Source organism: Drosophila subobscura, chromosome U, assembly GCF_008121235.1.
Source record: "Drosophila subobscura isolate 14011-0131.10 chromosome U, UCBerk_Dsub_1.0, whole genome shotgun sequence".
Lineage (NCBI taxonomy): Eukaryota > Metazoa > Arthropoda > Insecta > Diptera > Drosophilidae > Drosophila > Drosophila subobscura.
The window spans coordinates 19,448,649-19,465,052 of record NC_048534.1 but is presented as its reverse complement, the minus strand read 5'-3'; the positions used below and the strand labels follow the sequence as shown (position 1 = coordinate 19,465,052).

The following is a 16,404-nucleotide window of genomic DNA, read 5'->3' as shown; positions in this document are numbered from 1 at the left end:
AGAAAATTCATTGGAAATTCAATGAAAGTGAAGTCATTGAGTGTGGAAAAAATCACATTATTTTTGTTTCATGCAGTCACCTGAGCAAATTAGATGTTTATATCCCATTTCGAGCTTTTACATTTCTGACGTCATGTGTGGAGCGGACAAAAAGCCGCAACGAGCCACCTCATACTCGCGACCTTTTGCCTGAACTCCGCCATTTTTTTGCGCGTTTCAGGGCTGCGATACTCAGTTTTTATTTGTGAAAAAAATATGTAAAATGCTCTTGCGTTTCAAAGTGAATTGGGAATTTTAGCAACAGGCCGGATCTACCGCAACTAGCAGCCACATAGCGACATCAGCACACCCAGCAGGCACCATCCGATTGCTGGAGAGGAGCAGAGAGCGCGTGCTAAATGCAGACGCATGTGTTACGCAGTGCCGTGTTATCTCCCTCGTCATTGCCGTCGCCGCCACCGCCACCGCCACAATATTCGGTCGTCGTCGTCCATCGAGTGCTCCTAGGACCTGAAGTGCATTCAAAAACAACAAAAAACTGGAAGAGTGCGCCCCCTTGTAGCCATGAGTTTTTCCAGCGACGAGGTAAACTTTCTTGTTTACCGATATCTCCAGGAGTCGGGTGAGTCGGGGATTTTCCATTGGCCCCTCGCACACCGCTGCCAACGTTTAGTCATATCTAATTTCTTTCTGTGTTGTAGGCTTTCTGCATTCCTCCTACGTATTTGGCATCGAGTCGCACATCTCGCAGAGCAATATTAATGGAGCCCTGGTGCCGCCGGCTGCGCTGCTCACCATCCTACAGAAGGGTCTGCTCTACACAGAGGTGGAGTGGAGCGTGGGCGAAGATGGTGAGGTGGCGCGACCCATTGAGGGTCTCTCCCTGATCGATGCTGTGATGCCGGAGGTGAAGCCGCCCAAGCCGGTAGTCAAAACGGAGCCGGGCAAACCCGGCGTGGACTCCACAGCGCCGGCAGCCACAAATGCCAACAGCAATGTGAAGGCCGAGATCAAGGTGGAGCCGGGCACGGGGAATGCGGGCGCCACAAAGTCATCCAGCAGCACCACGGGCACCACAACGCCCACAGAGTCCACCAATGAGGTGGATTCCAGTGGGAGTGCCGCAGCCAGTGCCAATAACGCGGCCAGTGGGGCAAGCAACGGAAATGGAACCCAGGCAGCCACTGCCGGCTCCACCAATGCCACAGCCCCAGCGGCAGGTGATTCCTCCGCCACAGCCGCCAGCGGAGCCAACAAAAAGGCCAACTCCAGTGAGCCCGGCAGTTCGACGGCGGCGAACAATGCGGGCAATGCAAATGCAACGAGCACAGACGACGCCGCCTCATCCACATCCACCAATGGCAACAGCAACACCTCCAGCAGCGCCGAACAGCCGTCCAGTGGCGCAGCACCCGCCGGAGCCGCTGTCTCGACTTCCAATCCCGATACAGCGGCAGCTGCGGCAGGAGCCACAGCCGCGGGTGCCAAGGCATCCACTGCGGCTGTCACAATCCGAGTGGGTGCACAGCCCAACAATGCGGCGGCGGGCACAGCCACCGCGCAGAGCTCAGCTCCGAGCGGGACCATTTCCTCCTCGACGGGCGGCACACCCGCACCCGTGGAGGCCATGGAGATTGATCAGAGCATCGAGATACCCGAGTCCAAGGCACGCGTTCTGCGTGGCCACGAGAGCGAGGTGTTCATCTGTGCCTGGAACCCAAGTCGCGACCTGCTGGCCAGTGGCTCTGGCGACAGTACTGCCCGCATCTGGGACATGTCCGATGCAAATACCAATTCCAATCAGCTGGTGCTGCGGCACTGCATCCAAAAGGGCGGGGCAGAGGTGCCCAGCAACAAGGATGTCACATCGCTGGACTGGAATGTGAGTAGACAACGCTCAGTCGTGGTTTGTTACACATTTCTAATGCCTTTCCCTTGCAGTGTGATGGCTCGCTGCTGGCCACAGGCAGCTACGATGGTTATGCGCGCATTTGGAAGACAGACGGACGGCTGGCTTCCACGCTGGGCCAGCACAAGGGACCGATATTCGCGCTCAAGTGGAACAAAAGCGGCAATTACATTCTCTCCGCCGGCGTGGACAAAACAACAATCATTTGGGACGCCTCCACGGGCCAGTGCACGCAACAATTTGCCTTCCATAGTGCACCCGCCCTGGACGTTGATTGGCAAACAAATCAGGCCTTTGCCTCGTGCAGCACGGATCAACGGATACACGTGTGCCGGCTGGGCGTGAATGAGCCCATTAAGACGTTCCGTGGCCACACCAACGAGGTGAATGCCATCAAGTGGTGTCCGCAGGGACAGCTGCTGGCCTCCTGCTCCGATGACATGACACTGAAGATCTGGAGCATGAATCGGGATCGCTGCTGTCACGATCTGCAGGCGCATTCCAAGGAAATTTACACGATAAAGTGGTCGCCCACGGGGCCGGGCACAAATAATCCGAATACGAATCTTATTCTCGCCTCGGCCTCCTTCGATTCCACGGTGCGACTGTGGGACGTGGAGCGGGGCAGCTGCATTCACACGCTCACCAAGCACACGGAGCCCGTCTACTCGGTGGCCTTCAGTCCCGATGGCAAGCATCTGGCCTCGGGCAGCTTCGACAAGTGTGTGCACATCTGGAGCACGCAAACCGGACAGCTGGTGCACAGCTACAAGGGCACTGGCGGCATTTTCGAGGTCTGCTGGAACTCCAAGGGCACGAAGGTGGGCGCCAGTGCCTCCGACGGCAGCGTTTTTGTGCTCGATCTGCGGAAGTTCTGATCCACGGCACTCAATGGCGTTGTGGATACGCTAACAGCGCCAGCACGCGTCCAGGAGATTCTGAGTTTTGTCTATTAAAAAAAGAACGCTTCTATGTAAACTGTAAACATCCACGAACACCCAGCAACACACCTTTAAAACGGAGCTGCTTGGAGCTCTTGCTTGGACTCTCTCTTGTTCCCATGAAGCAATATCCATTTCATTTGTACCTTCAGAGATGTCCAAGCGTTTTGGGTAACGAGTTTCCACCCCCCCTTATGCTTTTGTCCAATGTCTTTCGTACACTTAGTCCCCCGATGAGCTCTCCTCCCTCTGCACGTTTTCTAATCGTTTTTAATCTTAATTGTAAGCTCTATGTTTCTAAGAACTCTCCCCGCCCCACACAATTTTTATACAGAAATCGTTTAGTATAACTTTATGCATTTTGTTATTGTATCGATCGAGAGTGGATGACGAACCCCCCTCTAAACCACTTCTATATAGTCTCTCCTCCTCCTAACTTCATGCTGCCCTTTTACACTTAAGACTTAAATCATACGAGTACGAGTATTGTCCCACAAAACCCTTTCCCAGCTCCACAGACATGCAGATGGATGGAGATGGAGAGATCATAACCGATTCACGCATACATTCAGAACAGTGTAACTGCATCCCCCGCCCCGCCCCCACACGTAGCCTGTAAACACAAACGTAAGCCTAAGATTTATAAAGAAGAATTGGCGAAAAAATAAGATTCATTAAAGCTAAAGCTATATTTAAAATTGATTTATCTAACGTCTAAAACTCGTGGACACTGGACAGATGACGTTGCTTGAGGAAGCGACATTCCTCGCGTATTACTTCGCCCTCTTTGTTGGTGCCCTTGAAGAACTTTGTCAGCTTGGTGCCTGCGTACTTGGGCTTCTCCGTGTCCGGTTCATCGAACTCCATGTCGTAGGCCTTGTCCGCCAGCGCATTCTCCGCTGTGGACCAGCTAAAGCGCACGAGCCGCGGGAAACCAAAGACCAAATCGATATTCTCAGTGAGAAAACGTTTCGTGACTGGATCCCCTGGATAGCCGCTGCCAAAGGCATTGTCCTTGATGACCAAACCCTCGGGAAAGCGCCACACTTTGAGCGCATGATCGCGGGTTACCTTCGCGCAGATACTGGCCGCCGAGACAATTGGGTAGGTGGAATCGGCCTTCTTGGCCACGGTGATCTTGAAGCTGGGAAAGCGACGCAGCAGCTTCTCCTGGTACTTCTCCGGCGGCCCCACTGTGTCCACATAGACCTCGGCTATGTTCACGCCCGCATCGATGGCACGTTGGATCAGACCCATGGCCGATTCCATGGAGACTTCGTTCAGCGAGCACTTGGCCCGCCGGTACATGCTCGTGCTGATCACATTGGGCGAGATGATCTCCACGGCCCAGCCCACGCAGCTGTTGGCATACTCGAGGGTGTTTATTTCGTTGAAGATGATGTCCCGCTTCTCCTCCGTCAGTTGCTTGGAGTCGGCACAGCCGAGATCGATCAGCGCCTGCTTGCTCTCCAGCGGGCAGTAGGAGATGCCGTAGACCATGGGACCCAGCACGGGACCCCGGCCTGCCTCGTCTACGCCCAACATGCAGGGTTTATCCTTGCACACGGCCGGCACATCGCTGAGGTACACCGTGTTCTGGCTGTTCTCCTGCGACGCGATGAAGGGACCCAGCGACTTTAGCGACGTGATTTTCAGTATTTCCTTCGTCTCCTCATCCTCGGATATATCGTCATCGGCTATAGTTTCGTTTTCCGCCTTGATTTTGATATCTTCTGAGTCCGACATTCTGCGCGCCTTTTTTGTTTACTAATAGACAGGGTGACCGTTCATGGTACATTTTATACTTGTTGGTATATTCTGGTGCCAAAATTGTGTATTGGTATATAACATGGTATATTTAACATCTATTTTGGTAAATTTCTTATGGTCAGACGGTATATTAGTTCGAAAAGTCTTCGGCGGCCACACTTCCGATATCAGCTCTTTCCGGTTTGGACTTTTCCCCAGCGTGCTTGTTCTCAATAGAGCTAAGGCCATTTATTAACAAATTAATTTTTGGCGACTTGCACAATCATTAATTAAACACCAATTTCACAATGTCGACAAAAGCTGAGCTCGCCTGCGTTTACGCTTCCCTCATCCTGGTTGATGACGATGTTGCCGTCACTGTAAGTTTGAGTTGTCAAAGTCAATGCCAAGGGAAAACAAATCTTTTCGGTTTGGCGGCATCCTAATGGATTTGTGAAAGATTTGTTAATCCTATGATGCATTGCACTGTTCCACAACACCTACTAATAATATTTTTTTTGTATGTATTGCCGTAGGGTGAGAAAATCTCCACCATCCTGAAGGCCGCCAACGTTGAGGTCGAGCCCTACTGGCCCGGTCTCTTCGCCAAGGCTCTGGAGGGCGTCAACGTTAAGGATCTGATCACCAACATCGGCTCCGGAGTTGGTGCTGCCCCAGCTGGTGGTGCTGCTGCCCCCGCTGCCGCTGATGCACCAGCCGCCGAGGCCAAGAAGGAGGAGAAGAAGAAGGAGGAAGAGTCCGATGTGTCCGACGACGACATGGGATTCGGCCTGTTCGATTAAGCATCCAATATCTGCTTATGAACCACATCCATACCGACATAACATCCGCCGTGTTTGTGCTTTTTTATCCCTATGAAGTGATGTTTTTTTATTTCCGACTTTCGTACACGTTTTAATGTACAAATTCGACGAAATATAAACGTTTGCGAAAAGTGATTGTTGGTCTGTGACGTTTATTGGGTTATCATAATAATAATGTACAAATGTATAATGCTAGAGCACAACTTCGTTGAGCACTTTGGCCAGGGCGTGCAGATTGGGGCTGTCGATTTCCTTCAGGCCGAGGCAGATAACAAAATCCGTTGGCGATTCCCAAAGTTTGGTATTGTTGACCAGGAACTGTATGGCACAGTCGACTTCTGCCGTATTGGCGCCCAGACAGCAGTGTATAGTTATCGGCACAGACACATGGAAATCCGGATCGTGCACGGGCTTGAGCACTGAGGGATTGTTGCTTATGTCGAAGCTCACATTGTAGGTACCGGCAATCTTGCCCAGCTGCGTGATGACCAGCAGACGCTTGCGCCCGAAGCGATGGTACACTATTTCCGTGGGTATGCCATTCACAGGCACCGAAAACTGCTTCTCAAAGCCGGTTTGTTTTACTTCCTCACGAGGTACTTCTGTGGGTTTTGGTTTCTCGCAAATTTCATCCATTATATCCACAAATATAAATTTTGTTTACGATGAGACAGCATACAGAGTGACCACAGTGTGACAGTGGGTTTTCGATAAGCGCTCAGAAATATACCGAAATATACCTTGTAATTTGCAAAAGTGACTACAACAGCACCCTTTGTGCTGGCTTTTAACAGACTGCTGCGTTAGTTTACAATGTGTGCGATAGAGGGAGTCGGAGTTACATTTCCGTTTGTTTGATCAATAGCAGAAGGAAAATAAACGTTAAACAATGTCCTGTATTTGTCTGGGTCCCAAGCGTTCGGGCAAGACCCACCTGCTGAAGGCGCTCCAGGAGCCGGACTCCATTGATGAGACAAGCTACTCCATGCCCACCATTGGCACGGGCATTTATCGCATTCATTTTCCCACCAAATCGCCAAACAGCGACAAACCAAAGCCACCGCCAGCAGATGGAGCTGCTCCAGCACACCCCCACGGAAGTAAACATCTGCCCAAGTCCATTCAGATCCTGGAGATAGGCGGCAGCATGGCCCCACTGTGGCGGCAGTACTTTGAGGACGTGAAAAAACTCATCTATGTGGTGGACACATCCAATCTCTGCCAGATCTCGGCTGCTGGGGTGTTATTTTACTCCATACTGACGGAGCCACGCCTGCAGAAGGTCAAGATTCTGCTGGTGCTGGCCAAAATGGATTATTCCTACAGGCAGATGCGCAATGAGGCGCTGCTCATGCTGCAAATGTCCAAGCTGCAGAAGCAAATACGCCAACAGGTGACCATTGTGGAGGCCAGTGCTGTGAACAAAGTGGGGCTGGACTCCATCTACGAGTGGCTGCAGAGGCAGTAGGGGGTGGAGATTGAATAAAAGCTGCTCCATGAACCGTTTATTTGGTGAAAATTTAATTTATTTTGAAACAGTGTTGGGTAACGTAAATTTGAGCCGCGTGTGCCGCGATTTTCTCTACAATTTGTAATGCATATCCATAAATTGCAGATTGCCAGTCACCTCCTCCGCATCGGGCATCATATCTTTGGCGGCATTTAGGTAAGACTTGGCGCCCATAATGTCTCCACCCTGAGCAGCCAGCACGGCGAGATTGTTCAGAGCCGCGCCATTGCGCGCATCCGAGGTGAGGCAGAGCTGCAGGCAGCGACGTGCGAGATTGAAGTCACCAGAGGTCTATATTTAAAATTATATTTAAGTAAAGTTTGGAATCCTATGCGGAAGAACTCACCACTGCCACAAAGCTCAAATTATACCAAATATCCGCCTTCTGCTCGGGCTGTGTGGCCATGGCCAAGGCGCGCTGAAAGCAGGGCAGCACCAGATCAATCTGTCCGCCATAGAGGCAGCACAGCGCTATGTTACAGTAGAGCTCCGCCGAGTGTGCGCCCAGCGAGAGTATTCTACGATAATACATGAGAGCCAATTCCGGATTGTTGTCGTAGAAGTAGCCCACAGCAATGCTGGCCAGCGCCTCCACATTGATGGGCTGCAGGCGGGCCACCAGGCGATACAACTGCTGCGAGTCCTCCTGCCGCTCCATGGCTTGATGGATGCGCGCCTGCTCCAGGCGATAGGTGACATCGAAGGGACGCAGATCCACCACCTCCCCGATCAAAACCAAAGCGCGTTCCGGCTGCTTGAGGCGCTGATAGAGCCGCGACAGCAGCAAATAAGTGTCCGGATGGGGAAAGGCTGCCAGGGACTGCTGCAGGCAGGGCTCTGCGCGACGTGGATAGTGGAGCGCTAGGAGACATCGTCCCATTTGCTGCTGCCACCACCAGTCCGTGCCTGTGGCAATGGGTCGCTGCCGCTGCACCTCGAGCACCGCCTGGCAGAGGGAATGCGCCTTCTGCACATCCGCCTCGTGGTAGTAGAGGAACTGAAACAGCGCCTTGACCAGCGTCTCACGCTCCGCGTAGATGGTGGGATTGAGGCGTGAGGCCTGATACAGCTTCGACGTGGCATCGCCCACATTAAAAGCCGCCGCTGAGGTGGCCCTGACCCGCGACGCAGTGCCGCAGCGCGATGCTGGCCGGGCACCCAGCGAAGATCCCGGACGACTCAGACTCGTGCCAGGACGCGCCACGGCCGCGGAACCCGGACGTGAGCTGTTCAGCCGCCCATCGCTGGAGTGGGCCATGCCAACGCCTCGACTGCTGCGCTGCGCCAGGCGCTGGCTGGTGCTCGGCCGCGGCTGGAATGCGGTCTTGATGCTGCTGCCAGGACGCGCGGCCGTGGCAATGCGCTCGAACTCCACCTCCTCGTGGGCTGTGGGGGGGAAGTTTGGCTTTGGTATGCAGTCAAAGTGGGTTTGGTTTGAGACTCACCTTGCTCCTCGCCAGCCTCATCCACCTCGAGGTCATCCAGGTAGACGCGCTGCGTCAGAGCTCGCATCTTTAATTGCCACACGCCCTCCATCAGCCAAGTGGGCATCATGATGGATGCGGCGACGGCCTTCTGCTGCGACTGTGGCTGCTGCTGCCTCGGGCCAATGCGTTGCAAATTGCTACCGAATCTGCGGCTGCCTTCGGTCTCCGCCTGCTGTTGCTGCTGCTGCTCCTCCTGCTCCCCTCCCTCTTTGGTGGCAAACATTTGGACATTGTTGTCGTGACCGGCCTGCAACAGGGCGTTGCACAGCTCCGCACACTGCTCGTAGGAGCGGCGACGGTAGAGGGACACGGCCCTGAAGTAGTCCAGCTCCAGTGTCGCCATCGGCACGGGGGGCTGCCCCTCTGCCCCTCACTAAAGATGGAGTTGCTTTGGCTCTTCCTGTTCTGGCTGGCGACTTCAAGTGTCTGAATTCCTTGGATCTTCTCTTTTTTTTTGGGTTGTTCTCTGCTGTTTCGGTCTTGGCCTGGCTCTGTGGAATTTCAAAACCGGATGCGTGTCATTCCTCTGCCCTCGGGCGGCACCGCCCCACTCTCTCTCTCTCTCTCTCTCTCTCTGTCACTCTCTGGCAGGAATGCTGTTTGCCGCTTCCTGCGCTTACCCTTACCTTCGTCTGTTTCGGTTTTAGAGCTCTCCGACTGCTGCTGCTGCTGCCGCTTCTGGCATTTGTTTTAGTTCTTCTAATTTTTCTATGCCCATAATTTGTCTCTGGGCTCCTTCTTTGGTTAGATTTAATTTGTGGATTCCTGCGAGTATCGACTGTGGGCACAGGTACATACCTGCATATGGGTTTTTGCCTTAGCCAAAGGGTCTTCCGGTGCCCATGGCAACCCACGGGCCTAACCAAAACACAAATTGCTTTGGGCTCTGCGCTTGCCCCATGGGAAAAATATGTGTTACCTTAGCCCTAAAAAGATAGTTGCCGGCTAGAGCTTTGGGGAATTTCTTTAGGAAAAGTGAATAGAGAAATATTTAGAAAATTATGGGCACTGAGTGCTGGCCTCTCAGGCTATCTTTAACATAATTAAACACATAATTAACCACTTTACATTATGGGTAGAATTAATATTGGTAATCTATTTGTTTACTTTGTATTTTTAGTAACAATTTTGCTTGTTAATTCATCTAACATCGTTCCTTTTGCTGCATTTATGCCTGTCGTGCGTCATGTGGCAGCGCCCCTCGGTCGGCTTAGTGCAAACGGTACAGTAGTAGAATGGAAGAGAGGAGAATATAATAGAAGAGAATATAATGTGACATAAAAATGGAATTTACAATTGTTTCTATAATAACCATAAGTCCCAACAATTTTTTTTTGGTTTCTTTTTATTTATAGAAATTATTCATATTCATTCATATCACTCCAAACATTCCTTAGTTATAATTTCAGGCAGCTGTTGTAGTGCTAAAAGGTTCAAGTTGCTCAAGGTTAAAGGTTCAACCATTCCTAAAAAATAATTCCCAAAAGCTTAGACAAGTCCCCATCCAATCCACCATCCATAACCATAACCCAGCATGAACTCCACACCCACAATAATTAGCAGCATCAGCACGACAAATACACAGCTAGAAATCCATGCAAATTATTGCACAAAAGTCCAGCCAGGGCAGATACTCATAATAAATGTGGTTGGATGGTTGGTTGGTTGGTTGCCTGTCAGGTGTTCGGGTCAGTAAATCTGCTGATGCTGATGATGCAGCTTCTGCTTAGGAGTGGAGCAACCACAGAGCTGCTGCCTCTGCGCTACCCTCATAATTACCGCGCTCCTCTCCACTCTATGTGTTTGAGTTGAACAAATGATAAGCGCCAAATATTTGTTGATAAATGTTTGAAAATTAAATGAGCGGCAACAACAGCACAGAGCCACAGAGCCACAGAGCCAGCCACCTGAAGACTCGCTGTACGACGTTGAACTCATGGCTATGGCATGCAAAACTCAAATATTTATCAGTCTAGAAGGTGCAGAGGCAGTTCCCTCAGAGGGGCACCAGTTCTAGGGTTGGGGATTACTTGCTCCCACGGTTCAAGATGCTAATCGAAATTTGAATAAGTAATACGCTGGGATCTTCCACTTCCATTTGTGCCGAAACAAAAAACCCAGAAGAATTTTACATATTTATCGCCGGATCGCTGTATCTTTAGCTTTGAGTATCTGTATCTGTTTCCCTCTATCTTTATCTGTATCTTCTATTTGCTGTGTGTTCCTGTGTGTTTCGAGAGAGTTTTTTTTTCGCTTTTTTTTGGCATTGAATTTACGTTTTGAGACTGTTGGCGGCTTATCAGCCGTTTGGGCCAAAATGCGTCAGCAGCGGGGCGACTTGTCGGTGTTTTTATCACAGACGACATACCTCATACCTGACTGGTGCCAGTTCCCTGTCTGTCCCGCTGCCTGCGCTCCACCATCATTCCGGCTGCCTCTCAATTGGAGTGACTAGTTAATCATCAGCGGATCCATGGCGTCCGGCAGGTGCCTACTGCCTCTGACTCTGCCTGCTGCCTCGAAAAGTGTCAAGATGATCTCGTAACGCGACTCTCTCAATTAGCCGGCCACACCTGACAGCTGCAGATTGAGCTGTGCCGCGCTGTGGACTGCTGAACTGGGGGTAAGGTAAGGAAAGGTATTCCACAGCTTCAGACGCTCCCTGGGAAATTCTTTAGCCACACGAACTGATTTCGAGCGGAATGAAGTTGGTGCTGGCGAACTTTTAGCTTTAGAGAGTGTGCGAGATCAAAGATTTTCGTTTTAGTTGGGTAACTTATAGAGAAATGAGTGTGGAAGGGTACTTCAGAGAAAGGGTTTATGCTCTGTTAATAAAGCATACAACTATATTCATATAAATATATGTGAAGAGGAAAATTCTTAAGCAGATGAAGCAGCTGCAATGTCTTACAAATATCAGAGATATCATTCCAGATTTTGTTTCTGCTAAAGATTTGACTTTATAACAATTAAAACCATTTAATAAGAATATCTATTTTCCTTACGCACTTAGAAAACTCTCAATATAATTGATCTTCTAAGGATTATCCGTGCTGAGTGTTTGGAGTTAATTTTAGCTTAGAAATTGATTCAACAAAAATTAACAAAAATCTTTTGCAGATCATAGCTTCAGGGATGTTAGCTGTGGTGCCTTTTCATCAATAATTTGTACACTAATTCTTTTGAAATCCGAACCTAAGAAGTAGTCTTATTCCTTACACAAATTTGTAAATATTTCTCCTTGTAGTTCATTTATACGTAGACCCATCCAGCTGCCTGTTTGAAGTTCAAAACTTCATAGTGAAAAATTGTTTTGCTCGCACTCACGAGTATTTGCTGTTTGAACAAGTGTTTTCTTCTTTTGTTTTCTTTTGCGGTTGTATCTATTTCTGCCGCCAAAAACTGTGTTACCATAATAATCATCACACCTCCCACTCCACCCCGCTGGCATCGCTCAGCGACGGCAGCCCATGGGAACCAAATACCTTAAGTACGAGTACGAGCATTTCCATGCCATTGAATCGGCCTAGGAATCGGTTAAAGAGGTTTGGAGGCTGCCAGTATGTGATGGGCGATGTGTGGGGGGGTGATGTATGGATAAACCGCAAAAGCAAAAAGCTTCATCATCATCTTGATCATCATCCACTGCTGACATGGAGATGCATTCGCTTGGTTTGGCTCAATCTCTCACTCTTTGTTTGCCCTGATCCTCCGTCTCCTGTCTCGATCCTTGCAGCCCCATAAAAAAGCTCATTAAAAGCAACAAAAAAAAGCATAAAAATAAGAGCAAAAGGCAAACGCAGACGCAAGGCAGCTACTGTACGAACATTGGTTGATTTTTTTGATTTTTAGCTGCAGCCACAGGACTCCTCTCTGCCACTCCACGTTCCCTCTCCTCGAGCAGCTCGCTCTGGCCAAAAAGAAGGCAAAGCACAAGAAAGGCCAAAACAGGTAACAGGCGGAGAGAGAGAGAGAGAAAAAGAGCATAAGAGCAAAAGCAACAACAACATGCCTTAGAGACATCCGTTGAGGCTGCGCACGCGCGACTCTTGCTGCGTCTTCTTCCTCGCTTGCGTTTTTGGGGCCTTGGAGCTTATTGCCACAGCCTCGAATCTCGTGCCTCGTGTTGCTCTGCTCCTCTTCCTCTTCCTTTTTGCTTTGTTTTCTTTTTGCTTTGCTTTTTGTTAGCCGGCATTTACAGGGTATAGGGGGGAAGGAATGGGCCAGAAGTACATTTAAATGTTTTAAATTTGTGGAAAAAATATTAGATACAGTTTTGATCAATATTCGTTTATTTCCATGGCTTAAAAATCTTGAGTAAAAGTGCAGCGCAATCAGCTACAGTTTTGAAGAAACATTCTTTCATTTTCGCTCGATATGCAGCACATCCCATCGGTTGTTTGAGGTAGGAGCTGGCTCTAGTGAGCGCTATGACTACCCACAATATTATGTCCTGTTTTTTGCTGAAACTCTCGCATTGAAATCTATAAATCTGCAACATTTTGACACCCTTTAATTTATGTGCTAAAAATTGTACAATTTCCATATTTTCCCTTTTGATTAACTGCCAAATACTCAACATTCTGCTTGCACCTTTTAGCCATTGATTCCTGCAACATTTTCTTTCCCAAGCGTAGGTAGCACCCCTTCGATCACTTTCCCTGCTTGTTGCTGTTGTTATTGTTGCTGTTCCTTTTGCTGCTGGCTGCTGTTGCTGTTGATGATGATGATGACGATGCTAAAGATTGCAATCACGTTGCGCACAGCGAACAGAATTTGTATCTGCAAGATACATCTGCCTTTTTTTCCGCCGTGCACCTCCTGGTGCACCTCTCCCTCGGCCTCTGGCTACACGTCGGGGGGCTCCCTGAATTTCATTTCCCTGGAATTTATTTAGAACACATTGTTGGTGCTTGGCTCTTGTTGTTGTTGTTGCATGTTGCTCGGGGGCTTAAGCTGGAGTTGGGGGACAGTGGCAGAAGGTGCAGGAGCAGCATGCAACATTCCAAGGCCCAAAAAAGGCAAATCCCAAGCAGCAGCAGCGGCAGCAAAATCGATTGCCAGGCTTGAAATTTCATTACAGTTTAGTCGTTGCCCCGCGCTCCTCTCTCTCTCTCTCTCTCGCTCCATCGCTAGAGCTAGAGAGAGCGAGAGGCAGCGAGTGAAAAAGTTCAGCTCGAATAAATTGAATCGAATCGAATCTCGCGTCTCGAGATGCAAAAGAGTCTCGACGACTGGAAATGGAGTGAAAGTAGGGTAGGCAGATTAGAGTCGCCGCTTCCAGTGTGGCTCCAGCTGCCAATTGGAATGGCAATGGAGTGGCGGCAGCATTCCACGAACCATTCCAGAAACAAACCACGGAAGCCAAAGGTTAAAGTTGAGATTCTGTTTGGGTGGATGGGTCCTACCTCCCATGGGAATGGAACCTTCATCCACTCCAAAAACTTTGATCCAAGTCAAAGGTCTAGCAAGCGAAGAGAGCTCTTTGGGAGCAGAGTCACAGTCGAAGATTCTTTTGGTGCCAGAATCACAGTCGAAGATTTTTTCGTGACAGAATCACAGTCAAAGTTAACCTCACAGCCAGCGAACCAATCAACTGTGGAAAGACGCCCATTCAGGTGGTAACCCTCTCCCTCTCGCTCTCTCATTTACATTCAAAAAACAACAACAATAAAAACATAAATGCCATAGCGTCCGTTCGTCGTCGTCGTCGTCGGTTGTTGTCGCATTGCCCTCCAATTCGAATAGGAAGTAAGTTAGTGTAACAAAAGTCATAAAAATACCTCGGACCGGCGACAGACTGTAGGCTCGATGATGGAGGGGCGGCTGGAGAACACTGAGGGGCGCGGTGGCCGGGTCTCGGGCCCTCCATTAACATTATCGTGGCTCAAGGGGCATGACTGGCTGGCTGGCTGGCTGGCCAGCAGAAATATTTGGCCATAATAAAAAGAACACAAAGCAAAACGAATCGAAACGAAACGAAATGAAATGGAAACTCAATCGACAACTCATCGAACCTTTCAATACACTCCAGCCACACGCTGCTGGTGGATTGATTGATAAGATATATTGACATGGGAATTGTATAAATTATGGATACTAGTTGGGGGAAAAGAGAGACATGAGGGAATATTTTTAAAGGGAGATTCTCTGGAGATTCTATGGAGATTCTATGATCATCTTTCTGGAGAGTATGATCAACGATCAGCGCTCATTTCTTCTTGCAATTTATTCATTTAGATGTATTTTATCTTCCTGCTAAAGTGATCTTCAATCGTTCTGTGATCCCGACTTTATTTTCTTGCTAAATCTACACAACTTCTGGGAGATTAACGATCGATCCCTGAGCACTTAATACTCATGAACTCTTCTCTATTCTGTTGTGAGAAATTTTCCATAGATCTACTCCAAGATCTGCAATCACTAAGCAAGTTCCTATTGGGACTTCAACTTCTCCTTATGCTCTCCATTCCTCCCCTGTTAGTTGTGATGCTCTCCCACTTGAAAGGGCAGCAAGTATGCGACACTCGGGCTATATCGACGGCCGATCGACAGCAATGAAGCGTAACGAAACACACACACACATACAGGCACCCACCAATACTTATACCACGGGGAGTGGAACTGGGAACTGGGCACCCGCGTCATATGCCAACTTATTCAATAAATTCCAGGCCTCCTCGCCCTATCATCATCAAGAACAACGAAGACTTTTGGCTTTGGCCAACAAACAGAACAGCGCAGAGTAGAAACCCAAAAAAAAGGAGCCCCGAAACACGAGGAATTTTGAATAGAAAGAGGATCAATGGCAGCTGCTGCTGCTGCGCTTAAAGATCACTTCGGTTTGAGATCAGAATGGAGTGGGGGCCGCAAAAAACTGAAAAAAATACAGCAAAAAATTGCGCGCCAATTCCGCAAAAGAGATTCTGGGGAGACACTGGAGGCCAGGCCGCAGAAATCGACTTCAAGGAATTGCATAAAAAATTCGTTCTTTATTTTTTAGTTTTTTTTTTAGTTTTTTCTCTTCTTGGAGTCGATACTTCGGCCTCGACCAGGCTCCAACCTCCACTCGCATGTACATATCTGAAGTTGTATGTGTATCTGTGTATCAGTGTGTGTGTGCATACCAACTCACACACAATGTTGACCAAGAACGTAGCGCCCAAAAGGCAGGCTTACAGCCACAGCAACAACAACCGGTCTTAGAGAGTCAGCAACAGCGACAGAGCCGGAGCCAGAGCCAACAGCGAACCAAGCGTTCGGCCGAAGACGAAAGAATAACGAAAAACAAGAATCAAAAGGTGGTACTCTGCAGAGTCGGAGCTGGAAGTACACTAACATTTATTGGTTGAGGAACTTTTATGGAGAATTATTAGTAACGAAGATGAAGATTTTTTTGTATTCCCGATAGAAAGTGTCTGTAAAGGATTCTCATTTAATGTAGAAGGAAGATATTTTACGAGAACAGTGTAAGAATGGAATTTTTCTGACCTAAAAGTCCCTCAACCTGCTATACCCTTCAGGCAGAGTATACCAAGAAAAACAACACCCAAAAAACATATAAAAAACGCATAGCAAATACACTCGAAGAAATCGAAGGCTGCGGCAGAGAGTTCCCATCGTTCCCCCAACTCTCCTTCTTCCACCTGGGCCCCCACCGCACTCTCCAAATCCACCACACTGTCTGCACCCACTGCTCCGCTCCCCTCTTTTGGCTTCAGTCAACAAGTTATGACCATGCCAAGACGACCCCCGACCCGTCAAGAACGTGCTGAGCCCCAGCATCGAGGAGACTCGGACTTCACTACAGCTCCCCCCTCTCCAACAGTCCTTCACTATGGGGTGCGGTGTGGGGCGCATATTTGAAGCAGCGGCAGCAGGCAGAAGAAGCAAAAGCGGTAGAAGAGGGAACAGCAAAGAAAGAGGAAAACAAAACTTACGAAAAAAATAATTTCGAGTGAGTATGTAGTTGGTTAGAGAGGGA

The 16,404-nt window shown here is 49.2% G+C and overlaps 6 protein-coding genes across 6 annotated transcripts; 3 read left to right on the top strand and 3 right to left on the bottom strand.

Annotated features, from left to right (window-relative positions):
* The first annotated feature begins 193 nt into the window (after nt 1–193).
* On the top strand, nt 194–3,552 carry LOC117902474 (F-box-like/WD repeat-containing protein ebi). The gene is made up of 3 exons (XM_034813882.1): nt 194–622; nt 702–1,882; nt 1,942–3,552. Exons 1-3 carry the CDS (start codon nt 565–567, stop codon nt 2,785–2,787), a joined length of 2,085 nt encoding a protein of 694 aa, XP_034669773.1. The 5' UTR covers nt 194–564; the 3' UTR covers nt 2,788–3,552.
* Nucleotides 3,516–4,634, bottom strand: LOC117902480 (ribonuclease H2 subunit A). Its single transcript, XM_034813891.1, has one exon. The coding sequence runs from the start codon at nt 4,594–4,596 to the stop codon at nt 3,565–3,567; it is 1,032 nt and encodes a 343-aa protein (XP_034669782.1). The 5' UTR covers nt 4,597–4,634; the 3' UTR covers nt 3,516–3,564.
* Nucleotides 4,635–4,782: 148 nt separating this feature from the next.
* LOC117902484 (60S acidic ribosomal protein P1) lies at nt 4,783–5,558 on the top strand. Its single transcript, XM_034813895.1, has 2 exons — nt 4,783–4,979; nt 5,136–5,558. The coding sequence occupies exons 1-2, from the start codon at nt 4,908–4,910 to the stop codon at nt 5,400–5,402; spliced, it is 339 nt and encodes a 112-aa protein (XP_034669786.1). The 5' UTR covers nt 4,783–4,907; the 3' UTR covers nt 5,403–5,558.
* Nucleotides 5,551–6,124, bottom strand: LOC117902483. Its single transcript, XM_034813894.1, has one exon. It carries the CDS (start codon nt 6,057–6,059, stop codon nt 5,616–5,618), a length of 444 nt encoding a protein of 147 aa, XP_034669785.1. The 5' UTR covers nt 6,060–6,124; the 3' UTR covers nt 5,551–5,615.
* A 168-nt stretch (nt 6,125–6,292) lies between these two features.
* Nucleotides 6,293–6,918, top strand: LOC117902481 (ADP-ribosylation factor-like protein 16). Its single transcript, XM_034813892.1, has one exon. It carries the CDS (start codon nt 6,313–6,315, stop codon nt 6,889–6,891), a length of 579 nt encoding a protein of 192 aa, XP_034669783.1. The 5' UTR covers nt 6,293–6,312; the 3' UTR covers nt 6,892–6,918.
* LOC117902476 (tetratricopeptide repeat protein 8) lies at nt 6,902–8,977 on the bottom strand. Its single transcript, XM_034813885.1, has 3 exons — nt 8,379–8,977; nt 7,280–8,319; nt 6,902–7,224 (listed from the first exon to the last, which is right to left on the bottom strand). The coding sequence occupies exons 1-3, from the start codon at nt 8,761–8,763 to the stop codon at nt 7,006–7,008; spliced, it is 1,644 nt and encodes a 547-aa protein (XP_034669776.1). The 5' UTR covers nt 8,764–8,977; the 3' UTR covers nt 6,902–7,005.
* Between the last annotated feature and the right edge of the window lie 7,427 nt (nt 8,978–16,404).

What these genes read in the sequence shown, in the direction of transcription:
- LOC117902483 (XM_034813894.1), bottom strand. Translation starts at nt 6,059, where the DNA reads ATGGATGAAATTTGCGAGAAACCAAAACCCACAGAAGTACCTCGTGAG.
- LOC117902474 (XM_034813882.1), top strand. Translation starts at nt 565, where the DNA reads ATGAGTTTTTCCAGCGACGAGGTAAACTTTCTTGTTTACCGATATCTC. An exon ending in CCGATATCTCCAGGAGTCGG is followed by an intron (nt 623 to 701) that starts GTGAGTCGGGGA and finishes TCTGTGTTGTAG; the next exon opens with GCTTTCTGCATTCCTCCTAC. An exon ending in TCACATCGCTGGACTGGAAT is followed by an intron (nt 1,883 to 1,941) that starts GTGAGTAGACAA and finishes TTTCCCTTGCAG; the next exon opens with TGTGATGGCTCGCTGCTGGC.
- LOC117902480 (XM_034813891.1), bottom strand. Translation starts at nt 4,596, where the DNA reads ATGTCGGACTCAGAAGATATCAAAATCAAGGCGGAAAACGAAACTATA.
- LOC117902476 (XM_034813885.1), bottom strand. Translation starts at nt 8,763, where the DNA reads ATGGCGACACTGGAGCTGGACTACTTCAGGGCCGTGTCCCTCTACCGT. An exon ending in TGAGGCTGGCGAGGAGCAAG is followed by an intron (nt 8,320 to 8,378) that starts GTGAGTCTCAAA and finishes TCCCCCCCACAG; the next exon opens with CCCACGAGGAGGTGGAGTTC. An exon ending in ATTTGAGCTTTGTGGCAGTG is followed by an intron (nt 7,225 to 7,279) that starts GTGAGTTCTTCC and finishes TTTTAAATATAG; the next exon opens with ACCTCTGGTGACTTCAATCT.
- LOC117902484 (XM_034813895.1), top strand. Translation starts at nt 4,908, where the DNA reads ATGTCGACAAAAGCTGAGCTCGCCTGCGTTTACGCTTCCCTCATCCTG. An exon ending in ATGACGATGTTGCCGTCACT is followed by an intron (nt 4,980 to 5,135) that starts GTAAGTTTGAGT and finishes GTATTGCCGTAG; the next exon opens with GGTGAGAAAATCTCCACCAT.
- LOC117902481 (XM_034813892.1), top strand. Translation starts at nt 6,313, where the DNA reads ATGTCCTGTATTTGTCTGGGTCCCAAGCGTTCGGGCAAGACCCACCTG.